This window comes from Pleurodeles waltl, chromosome 6, assembly GCF_031143425.1.
Source record: "Pleurodeles waltl isolate 20211129_DDA chromosome 6, aPleWal1.hap1.20221129, whole genome shotgun sequence".
NCBI classification, from domain to species: Eukaryota; Metazoa; Chordata; class Amphibia; order Caudata; family Salamandridae; genus Pleurodeles; species Pleurodeles waltl.
Window position 1 is genome coordinate 1083388551 of NC_090445.1, and position 15900 is coordinate 1083404450.

Genomic DNA, 15900 nt, shown 5'->3' on the forward strand with positions numbered 1-15900 from the left:
GTATGTACAACAAATGCTTAACACTACTCCTTGGATAAGCCTACTGCTCGACCACACTACCACAAAATAGAGCATTAGTATTATCTATTTTTGCCACTATCTTACCTCTAAGGGGAACCCTTGGACTCTGTGCATACTATTCCTTACTTTGAAATAGTGCATACAGAGCCAACTTCCTACATTAGTCATTTTAAATTTAACACATGGAAAACTTGGGATCATCTAGGCCTGGCAGAGGATTTCTCAGGTAAAAGGGTTAGTTTAGTTTCTTAACATTTTAAAATCTGTTAATGATGTATTTAGCATTCCTCCCTGGGCAGGCTTGAGGCAATCTAATGTTATTAGTGTGAGGAACCCTGTCAGTTTAGTTATAAAAGTCACTCAAAGGTGCTAATTTTAGACGCATGGAGTTTTTCTTACGCTAGCTTCTCTATTATATTCCCAAGCGTTTTGGTGGCTTCTTCCCTTCTTCTTGAGTTCTATATTAAAAAAGTGTTTTGGATCCTTTTATTTGGTATAATTAGGCATTATTCTAATTTGGTTGTCCTTCATTATTTGAGCGCAGGCTCGTTTTTATTGCAATTTCGGTTGGCCGTCCTTTGATTGTGCAACAGTGGAATTCAACTGATATTCCCCTTTTGATTTACAGGTGTAATAATATGAATAGAGTTATATTTTTAGAATATCTGTATGATAAAAGAATTCATCAATTGAAGAAGTACAGTTGTATATCCTGTAAATTTTATTTTGGCTGTGTACGTTCTTCAGCTTGTCATTGTAGGTTTGTGTAACTTTTTATGTGCTCCCTGTTTATATTTCTGCATTTGTATTGACATTTTCAATCATACATTCTTAGAAGGGCCTTTTTTTGGTTTACTACCAATGAAAATAAAAATAATAAAAAAGAAGCCTAGAGATAGGGAAATTATACGTTCTTGCCAGGGTTGGTTCAATGACAACACTCTCATCAGCAGATACAGAATAACCTTGCATAGGGACATGACCAGGTTTGTATCATTTTGGGCAATGTACACATTTTAATTGGTACATCCATTTGACAAAAATGGCATTCTTAATAGCATCAAATAAACATACTTTCTTTATTCAATGTATTTATGCATCTCCTATCTGCAAAATGAAACTCATTTTGAACCACTTGCAAACAACCATGTAGTTTGACCTCTATAGTACAGGTGAGGACCCAATTGAAAGTAGCTTTGATATCGTCATAATCAAACTTTTCAGCTCTCTTGTGGATCAGGATTACTTATTGTTTACCTCTGCTGATTTTACAGTTGCACTTTTGTGCTTCAGGGGCCAGTCTCACAGGCAGGAACACTGCTAAGCTGTCCCTGTATAGCTCCCTGGTTTCTCCAAACTTAGCACTCGATCCTTATCACGCTGGTAATTAGATCTTCCACTTTGATTTGCTGTTAACAGCTGGATGGGGATAGGTTCACTATTGTGTGTAGATTGCCTGTTTCGCTTTTGGTGCAAGTTAGACTGTGGTATTTCAATTAATTTGCCCACCTGAGCTGAAGTCTCTGGTCCGTACAGCCATCTTGGTGATTAGATAAACCACATACCCCTCGCACAAAAATCTTTTCATTCATTAATTGAAATGTTAAGTGGAATTCTATAGTCTAAAATCAAATGTTTGTACTGCATTTTTGCAATAACACTTTTATTGTTTTATAGTTTATTAAAATCTATGGATAATGAATTGTTAACCTGCCCTGGTGTTTAAGAACAGTTCATTTTCTAAGTATAATTGTTTTTTTAATTGTTTCAAAATTAATTAAAAAACAAATGCATCTTTCTACTTGGCAGATTATAGCTTTTTATGTATTTAATTTCTTTTTTAGACACTAAACTGTCTAATTTCTTTCCTTTTTTATATGTAGTTGAAAGCTGAATAGCATTTTATTTTCATCACCGAGGGAAGGAAATGAAAATGTCACTTACCCAGTGTACATCTGTTCGTGGCATCAGTCGCTGTAGATTCGCATGTTTTGCATAGCTCGCCATCTGGTGTTGGGCCGGAGTGTTACAAGTTGTTTTTCTTCGAAGAAGTCTTTCGAGTCACGGGACCGAGTGACTCCTCCTTTTGTCTCCATTGCGCATGGGCGTCGACTCCATCTTCGATTGTTTTTCCCCGCAGAGGGTGAGGTAGGAGTTGAATTGTAGTAATAGTGCCCATGCAATGGAGTGACTAAGTATGTACCTATTTAAGGTTGAGATGATACATATACAAATAGTTGAAGGTAACTTCCAAACTGCTACAGGCTCCCGGGGAGGCGGGTGGGCACATGCGAATCTACAGCGACTGATGCCACGAACAGATGTACACTGGGTAAGTGACATTTTCAGTTCGATGGCATCTGTCGCTGTAGATACACATGTTCTGCATAGACTAGTAAGCAGTTATCTCCCCAAAAGCGGTGGCTCAGCCTGTAGGAGTGGAAGTAGTTTGAAATAATGTTCTTAATACGGCTTGACCTACTGTGGCTTGTTGTGCGGATAACACGTCTACACAGTAGTGCTTGGTGAATGTGTGAGGCGTAGACCATGTGGCTGCCTTACATATTTCTTGCATTGGGATGTTTCCTAGAAAGGCCATGGTAGCACCTTTCTTTCTGGTTGAGTGTGCCCTTGGTGTAATGGGCAGCTGTCGTTTAGCTTTAAGGTAGCAGATTTGGATGCATTTAACTATCCATCTGGCTATACCTTGTTTTGATATTGGGTTTCCTGCATGAGGTTTTTGAAATGCAATAAATAGTTGTTTAGTCTTTCTGATGTTCTTTGTTCTGTCAATGTAATACATTAATGCTCTTTTGACATCTAATGTATGTAGTGCCCTTTCAGCTACGGTATCTGGCTGTGGAAATAACACTGGAAGTTCCACTGTTTGATTTAGATGGAACGGTGAAATAACCTTTGGCAAAAATTTAGGATTAGTCCTTAGGACGACCTTATTCTTGTGTAGTTGTATAAAAGGTTCTTGTATTGTAAACGCCTGAATCTCGCTTACTCTTCTTAGGGAAGTAATGGTGATGAGAAATGCAACCTTCCAGGTTAGGAACTGTATTTCGCAGGAGTGCATGGGTTCAAAAGGTGGACCCATAAGTCTAGTTAGGACAACATTTAGGTTCCATGAAGGAACAGGTGGTGTTCTTGGTGGTATAATTCTCCTAAGGCCCTCCATGAATGCTTTAATGACTGGTATCTTATATAGGGAAGTTGAATAGGTAGTCTGCAGGTATGCAGATATTGCTGCAAGATGTATTTTAATGGAAGAGAAAGCCAGGTTAGATTTTTGTAAGTGAAGCAAGTAACCCACTACATGTTCTGGAGTTGTGTGTAATGGTTGTATTTGATTAATATGGCAGTAGCAAACAAACCTCTTCCATTTACTTGCATAGCAGTGCCTGGTGGATGGCCTTCTGGCTTGCTTTATGACTTCCATACATTCTTGGGTAAGTTGTAAGTGCCCGAATTCTAGGATTTCAGGAGCCAGATTGCTAGATTCAGCGATGCTGGATCTGGGTGTCTGATCTTTTGGTTGTGTTGTGTCAACAGATCTGGCCTGTTGGGCAACTTGATGTGGGGTACTACTGATAGGTCTAGCAGCGTTGTGTACCAAGGTTGCCTTGCTCAAGTTGGTGCTATTAATATGAGTTTGAGTTTGTTTTGACTGAGTTTGTTTACCAGGTAAGGAAGGAGAGGGAGAGGAGGAAAAGCGTAAGCAAATATCCCTGACCAGTTCATCCATAGGGCATTGCCTTGGGGCTGTTTGTGTGGGTATCTGGATGCGAAGTTTTGGCATTTTGCGTTCTCCTTCGTCGCAAACAAGTCTATTTGAGGTGTTCCCCAGAGTTTGAAATAGGTGTTCAGAATTTGGGGGTGAATTTCCCATTCGGGGACCTGTTGGTGATCTCGAGAGAGATTGTCTGCGAGTTGATTTTGGATCCCTGGTATAAATTGTGCTATTAGGCGAATTTGGTTGTGAATTGCCCAACGCCAATTTTTTTGTGCTAGCAGGCTTAACTGCGTGGAGTGCGTCCCCCCTTGCTTGTTTAGATAATACATTGTTGTCATGTTGTCTGTCTTGACGAGAATGTATTTGTGAACTATTATTGGTTGGAAAGCTTTTAGTGCTTGAAAAACTGCTAGAAGTTCTAGGTGATTTATATGCAGTTTTGTTTGATGTACGTTCCATTGTCCTTGTATGCTGTGTTGATCGAGGTGTGCTCTCCACCCTGTCATGGAAGCATCTGTTGTTATTACGTATTGTGGCACTGGGTCTTGGAAAGGCCGCCCTTTGTTTAAATTTATGTTGTTCCACCACAGAAGCGAGAGGTAAGTTTGGCGGTCTATTAACACCAGATCTAGAAGATGACCCTGTGCTTGAGACCACTGTGATGCTAGGCACTGTTGTAAGGGCCTCATGTGCAGTCTTGCGTTTGGGACAATGGCTATGCATGAAGACATCATGCCTAGGAGTTGTAATATCATCTTTGCTTGTATCTTTTGTGTTGGATACATGCGTTGTATGATGGTGTTGAAATTTTGAATTCTTTGGGGACTTGGAGTGGCTACTCCTTTTGTTGTGTCTATTATGGCTCCTAGGTATTGTTGTACCTTGCACGGCAGAATGTTGGATTTCGTGAAGTTGACGGTGAACCCTAGTTTGAAGAGGGTTTGTATGATCTGATTTGTGTGATTTGAGCACTCTATTAACGAATGGGCCTTGATTAGCCAGTCGTCTAGATATGGGAACACATGTATTTGCTGCCTTCTGATGTGTGCAGCGACTACCGCTAGACATTTGGTAAAGACTCTTGGTGCGGTTGTTAATCCGAAAGGCAGTACCTTGAATTGGTAATGTATTCCTTTGAATACAAACCTTAGGTATTTCCTGTGCGATGGGTGTATTGGTATATGGAAATACGCGTCCTTGAGGTCTAAAGTTGTCATGTAGTCGTGTAGTTTTAGCAATGGTAATACTTCTTGTAGTGTGACCATGTGAAAGTGGTCTGATTTGATGAATGTGTTCACTATTCTGAGGTCTAGGATTGGTCTCAGCGTTTTGTCCTTCTTTGGTATCAGAAAGTACAGTGAGTAAACTCCTGTGTTTATTTGTGTGTTTGGCACTAATTCGATTGCATTCTTTTGCAATAGTGCCTGCACTTCTATCTCCAGGAGATTGGAATGATGTTTTGTCAAATTTTGTGCTTTTGGTGGTATGTTTGGAGGGAATTGTAGAAATTCTATGCAATAACCATGTTGGATAATTGCTAGAACCCAAGTGTCTGTAGTGATTTCCTCCCATGCTTTGTAATAATGACTTATTCTTCCCCCCACTGGTGTTGTGTGGAGGGGGTGAGTGACATGTGAGTCACTGCTTAGTAGTTGGGGTTTTGGGGCTTTGAAATTTTACTCTATTCCTAGGGAATTGCCCTCCTCTATATTGTCCCCGAAAACCTCCTCTGTACTGTCCCTGGTAACTGGACGGTGTTGCCTGTGAGGTGCTGGCTTGTGTGCTCTGACCCCGAAACCCCCCTCTAAAGGGTGTTTTACGGAATGTGCTGTAATTCCCTCTGCTCTGCGGGGAGTAGAGTGCGCCCATGGCTTTAGCAGTGTCCGTGTCTTTGAGTTTCTCAATCGCTGTGTCCACTTCTGGACCGAACAGTTCTTTTTCGTTAAAAGGCATATTGAGAACTGCTTGCTGAATCTCTGGTTTAAATCCAGACGTTCGGAGCCATGCATGCCTTCTGATAGTTACAGATGTATTAATTGTCCGTGCAGCTGTATCTGCAGCGTCCATGGAGGAGCGGATTTGGTTGTTGGAAATGGTCTGTCCCTCTTCAACCACTTGTTTTGCCCTATTTTGTAGGTCCTTGGGCAGATGGTCAATGAGCTGTTGCATCTCATCCTAATGGGCTCTGTCATAGCGCGCAAGTAGTGCCTGGGAGTTAGCGATGCGCCACTGGTTTGCAGCTTGTGCTGCGACTCTCTTACCAGCTGCATCGAACTTGCGGCTTTCTTTATCTGGGGGTGGTGCATCTCCAGATGTGTGGGAGTTGGCCCTTTTCCTAGCTGCTCCTACAACGACAGAGTCTGGTGGCAGCTGTGTAGTGATGAAAACCGGGTCTGTAGGAGGCGCCTTATACTTTTTTTCCACTCTTGGTGTGATTGCCCTACTTTTGACCGGCTCCTTAAAGATTTCTTTTGCGTGCCGGAGCATACCAGGGAGCATAGGCAGGCTTTGGTAGGAGCTGTGGGTGGAGGAGAGTGTGTTGAATAAAAAGTCATCCTCGACCTGTTCTGAGTGGAGGCTTACATTGTGAAATTGTGCTGCTCCAGCCACCACTTGAGAATACGCAGTGCTGTCCTCTGGTGGAGATGGCTTCGTAGGGTATGCCTCCGGACTGTTATCTGACACTGGGGCGTCGTATAAGTCCCATGCGTCTTGATCTTGGTCACCCTGGCTCATGGTGGTGTGAGCTGGGGAATGTGATGGAGTTTGTGCTGGTGAGACGTTAATCACAGGTGGAGGAGAGGGTGGTGGGGTAACTTTTTTCACCACTTTTGTTTGTGGTGTTTGTTCAGTTTGGAACTCCAATCTTCTCTTTCTTCTAATAGGGGGAATGGTGCTTATTTTTCCTGTCCCCTGCTGTATGAAAATACGCTTTTGCGTATGGTCTACATCAGTTGAGTGTAGCTCTTCCTCAAACCTATGCTTTTGCATTTGGGAGGTTAGCGAGTGCTCTTCTGTATAAGAGCCTGAAACTGGGTCGGTTGCAGTTTGTTTTGGCACCGAAACCCTGTCTGCATCTTTTTTCGGCTCCGAGGTGACTTTTTTCTTTTTCGGGGCCGAAACCTCTCGGCGTCGATCTTCTTCGGTGCCGCTGTCTCGGCGTCGAGCCGTGTCTACACCGGTATCTCGGTGTCGATGCTTGTCTCTAGCACTTTCTCGGTCCCGAGAAGGCTGCGTGCCGGTGTCTCGACCGGAGTCGGACGATCTCGGCACTGTTTGGGCCTTTTTCGGTGCCGACGGTCGGTCACCGAATTTATGGGTCGAGCCATGGCCTGGTGGCAGTGGCGTCCCCTGGGCCTTGTAAATCTTCTTCTGAGTGGTTTTCAACGTCTTACTCACGGTTTGTGTATCGTCGAATCCTTCGGAGTCCGATTCTTGGATCGAAAAGGTTCCCTCCTCTTCTTGTTCCTCGAACTCCCGGTGGGCTGTCGGCGCGGACGCCATCTGAAGTCTTCTGGCTCGACGGTCTCGGAGTGTTTTTCGGGACCGGAACGCACGACAGGCCTCGCAGGTGTCTTCACTGTGCTCAGGTGACAGGCACAGGTTGCAGACCAAGTGTTGGTCTGTATAGGGGTATTTATTGTGGCATTTGGGACAGAAACGGAACGGGGTCCGTTCCATCGGCGTTCTTCTGCACGCGGTCGGGCCGACCAGGCCCCGACGGGGGATCGAAAGAATTACCCCGAAGGGCACCGGAGCTCTTCGATCTTAGACGCGGTGTTGAATCTAACTACGCCGATCCCGAACGCAACAATACCGACGAAAATCTTCCGAAATTAGCTATCTTTCCGTTCCGAAACTCGGAGCGACAGGAACACGTCCGAACCCGATGGCGGAAAAAAAACAATCGAAGATGGAGTCGACGCCCATGCGCAATGGAGACAAAAGGAGGAGTCACTCGGTCCCGTGACTCGAAAGACTTCTTCGAAGAAAAACAACTTGTAACACTCCGGCCCAACACCAGATGGCGAGCTATGCAAAACATGCGTATCTACAACGAAACATGCGTATCTACAGCGACAGATGCCATCGAACTAATGGTTTCTTCTGCTTCTAGGTTGACTGACAGCATTTTGTTTAGAACTTTTCACCTGCCTCTGATTTCCTCAACCAAAATGTAGTGAATCTAAAGTGAAAATTCAAAAGCTGTCAAGTTCATTATAAATGTAGACATTTGTGTACAAAGTAGGTTTCCATGAGAAAAACTCAGCTGAGTTTCCAATACTAGCACAACTTAAATGTCACACTCCCCTATGTCCAAACTTGGGCTTTCAGTTTAATCAGTGGCTGAACCCTTCCATAAGCAAATCCAGCCCGAGTTCGCCAGTTACAGTTTTCTATTTAACATTTTCATGATCTGTTTTGTTCTTTCATTCTGTTACCTCAAATAAACTTCTTTGGTATTCTCTTACCTAAATTACTGCAGATCCCTTTATATAGACTTCGCCTAAACTTGCCAATTTTCACTTGTCTGTTTTTCTTCAGCCCACATTTTAGAAGGACAACCTTTTCTTGTTATCCATTTCTCCTTACTTACCAGGATTTAGATAGCATCCTATCTTCTGCTTATTTCAATTAAACATCTGCTACATCAGAAAATCTTCAATGTTAGATATCCTTTCTCTTTATTCATTCCGTTGTTTTAACAACAATTTCAGTCTTTTAAATTTCACCTCATTCAGCCTTGTCTGTACTCAAGCCACCCCATACGCCTGCTCCAAGTCCTGCTCTTTACTCACTTCTGAGTTCTGACCCAGTTTACCAAATCCTAAATGCCTATTTAACAGTGATCAAGAGTCAACATTAAAATCATGCTCTTTTCCTGTTCTATCCTACAACTTAAACTATTTTTGTAAGGTGTACTGTAAATAGGCTGTGAAACATCTTGGTTACAAAACTATACAATTTAAATAAATTAAATGTACATTTCCATTTGCCTCTACCTACATTCCCAAAGTTAGTTTTGACAGTTAAATTGTGCTCTGTACCTTCATTATGCTAAAGCTACGTCTGCGTAGCAATCTGATTATATTGATCCCCAATATCTGCCCTAAATCACTAAGACCCTAATAACCAATGTTCTGAGAAAATTGGACTTCTTGGGTGACACTCACTATTCCTTTGAGCTCCTTGGAAAAGTCCTGAACTTTATCAATAACAGCCACGTCTATTCACCTTCATCTACATCACTAGGATGAATGGCTTAAGATACGTGCCCCTCTTTAAAGTTCTTCTACTAGTGTTCAAATCAGCCCAAGGATTCCTTTCATCAGTTGTCATAAAGTGATTTTGTCTAACACCAAATCAACATTTAATCACAAACCAAAAGCAACCATATGACCCTGCTCTGCTGCACGGTTCTGATTGTTCTCCATCCTATACAGACTTCCTTCTTCATCAGAAGATTGAGCAACCTTTAACAGCACTCATGCAATCCACCCATATAAATGTAGGGCTTCTACGCCAATTACAAGGCTCCTTTCAAGTGATTCCTGGAGCACAAACAGCATCTTGATTGTTCCTTCAGCTCACTCGTAACTGCCAAGCAGCAATTTAGAGGTAACCTCATAATAGTCTCGCTTGTTTTAATGCCGCCATGATCCCTGCAATATTGTTAATACCATTCACTATACATCTAAGGCCTCTTTGGCATGATCCTGGAAATCATTTCAAATCAAATGGCAAACATGAGGAATCCAATACATTCATTAACACTACTCCTCACCTGTAGCAGCATCTGTGTCATCTCATGGTCTGACTCCAAAGACAGGCTGTAGAGAGATTGTGTCTTCTTGTCTGCACAAACTAGTATTCCTTCACTGATGACTCCACAAGTACCAGTAAGAACAGATATCCATGGAGCAGCAACCCTCACCTGCACAGAAGAAGACAAGGGCACCTTAATCATTCAAGAAGAACTTTCAGGCTAGGTGACAAATGAAGGTTTTAAACTAACCACCCGGCACCAATTAAAGCTCAGCATTCATGTACTATGTCATTATGCACTGCTATGACCTCGAACCACAGTCACAACTGTTACACTATTGACCAATCCTCTGTGTGTGCATCCGAATGTGAGTGAAAAAGGGTATATCACATTCCTCTACCAACAATCATGGACTATCTCGACTTGTACATCAACAACCAACCCATTGTAACTTTGTTCTTTATGCATGTACACTCCACACACACATTCATCCAACATAGTACAGCCAGTCATTTACTTTTGGGATCTACCTCTCAAAAACAACCTTCAGGAAAAGCCAAACCCAATTTTTTGGTCGACAGTTCATCGCTTCCTATGTTTTTGGATACAAATGTCCTCTGCATGGTAAATAGGTGTGTAACCTTGACCCGAGTGCCTGACTGCATGTGAAATGCATACCCTGACTTTTTGTTGGACCCTGGCATCCTGCTATTCTAGCATGCATGCACAGGTTTCAGCCTGTCTAGCAATACAAGGTCCAGAACCTTTTCTGAGATCTGGAGGAGTGCACCAAGCATGAACTCCTGGTGGACACAGGACTACTGACCACGCCCTGGGTGAATAACAAAGCAGTGGTGGCAGTATACCAGGTTTTCATAATCTTTGACCAGTCCTTTTTTCAATCTGTGTCAGCAAGAATGCCTGGTCTACTAACCTACTTGCCTAAAATTCCACTATTATGAGAACCACAGACCTTTGCACGGACATCATGTATGTGTTCACTGAATGTGTATCACATGCACAGTAGCAGAACTCTGTGTGTGTGGTACAAGTCTGACAGCTGGGCCTAGTGGCTTAATGCTGTATGCCCCCGATTTAGCCAGACGCAAGACGGAGAATGAGGACATCGTCCTCAGGCAGCAGAAGTGGGTTCACTGTATTCCTGTGGCTGGAAGGTGAGGTCCCATTTGCTGAAGTGAGGACGGATGGAAACAGTGCTTCCCTTAGAAATTTCTGAATTGTCATGCTTTTAGTTTGCTGCATACTGCTGTAACGAGAAACATGGCGAGGGAAGAGGAGTCTTCATACAGTGAGTATATGAAACCAAGTTCTGGAGACATGTCACAGTATAAAACCTAGCATCAACCCCTGGGTTTCAGCTTACTCCGACGACTTCCACTAACTAACTGGGTGGCCTTCAATCAAATGCTGTCACTGAGGAGGAGAAAGGAAAAGAACAAGCTGACAGGTTTGAAAATAGCAATGAAAATAAATCTGCGAAAGCACAGAGTAACAGAACACCCAATGTAGTGATAATTGGACGTTAAAGATTACAGGTTTGAATAAACACAGCTAGTGCTGGAGGAAAAGGGAAACCCTGGCGTTCTACATAAAAGCCCTGTTGAAGCTCTGTGTGCGTGGGTGAAACACACTGGCTGTGGAAAGAAAATTAGTAACTGAATGTGATCATCACCATTTCAAGATGTGCAAAGCTTTAATTTTTGGGCTCATGAATTAGTTGCCTCTCCTTTGGCTGCAACCTTAGGACTGTAGATAGGACACTGTTAGAAAAAGAGTGTTGATCAATTCTTCCTGAGTACTGCTATTTGAGCAAACTGTATGGATGAGGAAAGGGACTGCAGTTTCTGTTGGTCAAGAAGTGGAAGTTTCTAGGCAGTGCCTGTCCTTTTTACTGTCTCAGACTGTTGCTTCAGCAAGGCTGAAGACAGCCTATTGTACAGATCGCACACTTTATTGTGCCCCTGTTTAAGATACTCCTGCTTGAAGTCAGTCCAATTGTTACATGCTGTGAGAGCCATCACCTTGCACAAAGGCTCCATCTGTTGAGCAGCCAGAAAATTACATGAAAGAAAACGAACCTAAACCGGTTCAGGAGGCTTTGACAGCAGATGCAAATCCCATTTTGAAAACTTTGTATAACATTGAAATGCAAACCACCCCACTTAGTTCTACTTATAAGTTCTTCTTAACCAAGTAAGGGAGGGATTTGCACACTATGCAAACACCTACTGTGTAATCAGGCCTGGTGTTTGCCTGAAGGCTATTCAGACAACGAGAGGATATCACCTCAAGTGTGCACTTTCAGCTAGAGGAGCAGCAGGTTTGTCTAGCGGCTACAGGTCAGTCTGCTTGTAGGGGGAGGAGTATGACTGGCCCTGCAGGAGAAGAGATTGTTAAGGAAGAGAAGCCCAGCATGTTCCTGAGGTGAGAAGCACCCAGAGAAAGTGGATGTAGGAAGTTGGCTCTGTATGTGCTATTTCAAAGTAAGGAATAGCATGCACAGAGTCCAAGGGTTCCCCTTAGAGGTAAAATAGTGGTAAAAATAGATAATACTAATGCTCTATTTTGTGGTAGTGTGGTCGAGCAGTAGGCTTATCCAAGGAGTAGTGTTAAGCATTTGTTGTACATACACATAGACAATAAATGAGGTACACACACTCAGAGACAAATCCAGCAAATAGGTTTTGTTATAGAAAAATATCTTTTCTTAGTTTATTTTAAGAACCACAGGTTCAAATTTAACATGTAATATCTTGTTTGAAAGGTATTGCAGGTAAGTACATTAGGAACTTTGAATCATTTCAATTGCATGTATACTTTTCAAGTTATTGACAAATAGCTACTTTAAAAGTGGACACTTAGTGCAATTTTCACAGTTCCTGGGGGAGGTAAGTTTTTGTTAATTTTACCAGGTAAGTAAGACACTTACAGGGTTCAGTTCTTGGTCCAAGGTAGCCCACCGTTGGGGGTTCAGAGCAACCCCAAAGTCACCACACCAGCAGCTCAGGGCCGGTCAGGTGCAGAGTTCAAAGTGGTGCCAAAAACGCATAGGCTAGAATGGAGAGAAGGGGGTGCCCCGGTTCCGGTCTGCTTGCAGGTAAGTGCCCGCGTCTTCGGAGGGCAGACCAGGGGGGTTTTGTAGGGCACCGGGGGGGACACAAGCCCACACAGAAATTTCACCCTCAGCAGCGCGGGGGCGGCCGGGTGCAGTGTAGAAACAAGCGTCGGGTTCGCAATGTTAGTCAATGAGAGATCAAGGGATCTCTTTAGCGCTGCAGGCAGGCAAGGGGGGGCTTCCTCGGGGAAACCTCCACTTGGGCAAGGGAGAGGGACTCCTGGGGGTCACGTCTCCAGTGAAAGTCCGGTCCTTCAGGTCCTGGGGGCTGCAGGTGCAGGGTCTTTTCCAGGCGTCGGGACTTAGGTTTCAGAGAGTCGCGGTCAGGGGAAGCCTCGGGATTCCCTCTGCAGGCGGCGCTGTGGGGGCTCAGGGGCGACAGGTTTTGGTACTCACAGTCGTAGAGTAGTCCGGGGGTCCTCCCTGAGGTGTTGGTTCTCCACCAGCCGAGTCGGGGTCGCCGGGTGCAGTGTTGCAAGTCTCACGCTTCTTGCGGGGAGTTGCAGGGTTCTTTAAAGCTGCTTCTGGAAACAAAGTTGCAGTCTTTTTGGAGCAGGTCCGCTGTCCTCGGGAGTTTCTTGTCGTCGTCGAAGCAGGGCAGTCCTCAGAGGATTCAGAGGTCGCTGGTCCCTTTGGAAGGCGTCGCTGGAGCAGAGTTCTTTGGAAGGCAGGAGACAGGCCGGTGAGTTTCTGGAGCCAAGGCAGTTGTTGTCTTCTGGTCTTCCTCTGCAGGGGTTTTCAGCTAGGCAGTCCTTCTTCTTGTTGTTGCAGGAATCTAATTTTCTAGGGTTCAGGGTAGCCCTTAAATACTAAATTTAAGGGCGTGTTTAGGTCTGGGGGGTTAGTAGCCAATGGCTACTAGCCCTGAGGGTGGGTACACCCTCTTTGTGCCTCCTCCCAAGGGGAGGGGGTCACAATCCTAACCCTATTGGGGGAATCCTCCATCTGCAAGATGGAGGATTTCTAAAAGTTAGAGTCACTTCAGCTCAGGACACCTTAGGGGCTGTCCTGACTGGCCAGTGACTCCTCCTTGTTGCTTTCTTTGTTCCCTCCAGCCTTGCCGCCAAAAGTGGGGGCCGTGGCCGGAGGGGGCGGGCAACTCCACTAAGCTGGAGTGCCCTGCTGGGCTGTGACAAAGGGGTGAGCCTTTGAGGCTCACCGCCAGGTGTTACAGTTCCTGCCTGGGGGAGGTGTTAGCATCTCCACCCAGTGCAGGCTTGGTTACTGGCCTCAGAGTGACAAAGGCACTCTCCCCATGGGGCCAGCAACATGTCTCTAGTGTGGCAGGCTGCTGGAACTAGTCAGCCTACACAGACAGTCGGTTAAGTTTCAGGGGGCACCTCTAAGGTGCCCTCTGGGGTGTATTTTGCAATAAAATGTACACTGGCATCAGTGTGCATTTATTGTGCTGAGAAGTTTGATACCAAACTTCCCAGTTTTCAGTGTAGCCATTATGGTGCTGTGGAGTTTGTGTTTGACAAACTCCCAGACCATATACTCTTATGGCTACCCTGCACTTACAATGTCTAAGGTTTTGTTTAGACACTGTAGGGGTACCATGCTCATGCACTGGTACCCTCACCTATGGTATAGTGCACCCTGCCTTAGGGCTGTAAGGCCTGCTAGAGGGGTGTCTTACCTATACTGCATAGGCAGTGAGAGGCTGGCATGGCACCCTGAGGGGAGTGCCATGTCGACTTACTCGTTTTGTCCTCACTAGCACACACAAGCTGGCAAGCAGTGTGTCTGTGCTGAGTGAGAGGTCTCCAGGGTGGCATAAGACATGCTGCAGCCCTTAGAGACCTTCCTTGGCATCAGGGCCCTTGGTACTAGAAGTACCCGTTACAAGGGACTTATCTGGATGCCAGGGTCTGCCAATTGTGGATACAAAAGTACAGGTTAGGGAAAGAACACTGGTGCTGGGGCCTGGTTAGCAGGCCTCAGCACACTTTCAATTGTAAACATAGCATCAGCAAAGGCAAAAAGTCAGGGGGCAACCATGCCAAGGAGGCATTTCCTTACAGTGGACTAAAACAATGAACGAAGAAAAGAGCAACCTGTGCATTAAGGGGATACTGTGGTCTCTCTAAACAGTTCCCGCTGTGAAATGAGCAATACTTTGTGGGAAGAAGCATCACTGTGACTTAAAGCAATCTACCATGAGTCCAAGAGACCAGTGCTGCCACTATCGGGAAGAGGAGCCATGTCATTGCTAAAAAAAGAATTCCCAATAGGCTGTGAAGCTGCAATTGCTAAAAAGAAAAAAAGAGGTATGATTCGCACCAATGGAAAATGATATGCAGCACAACGGTTGGGGGACCAGTAGCTCTTCTGCCATGTCGCTCCCCTGCCACCCTAAGGGGTGTGTTACAGAATGCATGTTCCACTTGAATTTTTATAAAAACATTTCGTTTTAGTGTCATTGTTAGTTTAGAACCTGTACCTCATTCTAACCCATGTGGCCCCATGTAGGTATGTATGTAGTCTACATATATGTCTTGATTTGCTACGCTTTGTCCCACCCATAGTGATTAGGTCAGTCATAAGGAAGGGTGAAGGACACAAGCAACAGACTTCCCAGTCTATGTGAATATTCAACCTATGTTCTAAACTAGGACTTTACCTGTCTGGAAATCTCGCCATCTTCAATGCTGAAGGTAATAATACTGAGGTGGCTTCCAGGAGCGACCCCAATGACATGGATGTTGCCATTGCCATAAGAGTAAACCATCTGGTAACTGACACTGTCACTGCAAGAAAAACAAACAATTTTGGTTGATAATCACAGAACACGTAAATAAGCTATTCTAATGTCTGAGACTTAAACAATCTTTACATAACAGAAGACCCTTAAAACTGTACAGAACATTGAGCTTCACCATTCAGACATGAGCCAAAGTGAAGCCACGTTAAACACTATGGTTCACTTCTCAAAAGAATAATAGCAGCCTTACATGTTCTTCTCATTCTCAAACTATAGGTGAGCCTATATCCCTGGATACACTCCTAGCATGGTACTCCCAACTGCTCCAAAAGTGTCAATACAACCAGAACTGATGATTCCTGTCAAAGAGAGCCAATAAGATACTGTCAGCAAATAGTCTGACTGTGTTCTGCCTCACTAAGAGGTATGATCTGAGCTGCAAGCGGCTCAGCTTCATCACCAGAGTGAAAATGACAAAGGGTAGCCTTCCCTCTATTATTTTTCAATAACTCGAAACAAACACCTGATTTGTT

At 44.3% G+C, this 15900-nt stretch overlaps 1 protein-coding gene across 2 annotated transcripts in view; it reads right to left on the reverse strand.

The window, feature by feature from the left end:
• Nucleotides 1–15900, reverse strand: part of EMC1 (ER membrane protein complex subunit 1) — a 621514-nt gene that overhangs the window by 504456 nt on the left and 101158 nt on the right. For both annotated transcript variants that reach the window (XM_069240148.1, XM_069240147.1), the window contains exons 6-7: nucleotides 15287–15413; nucleotides 9546–9695 (exon numbers count right to left, since the gene is read on the reverse strand). In XM_069240148.1, coding sequence (XP_069096249.1) covers nucleotides 9546–9695; nucleotides 15287–15413 — 277 coding nt within the window. The remainder of the gene's footprint in view (nucleotides 1–9545; nucleotides 9696–15286; nucleotides 15414–15900) is intronic.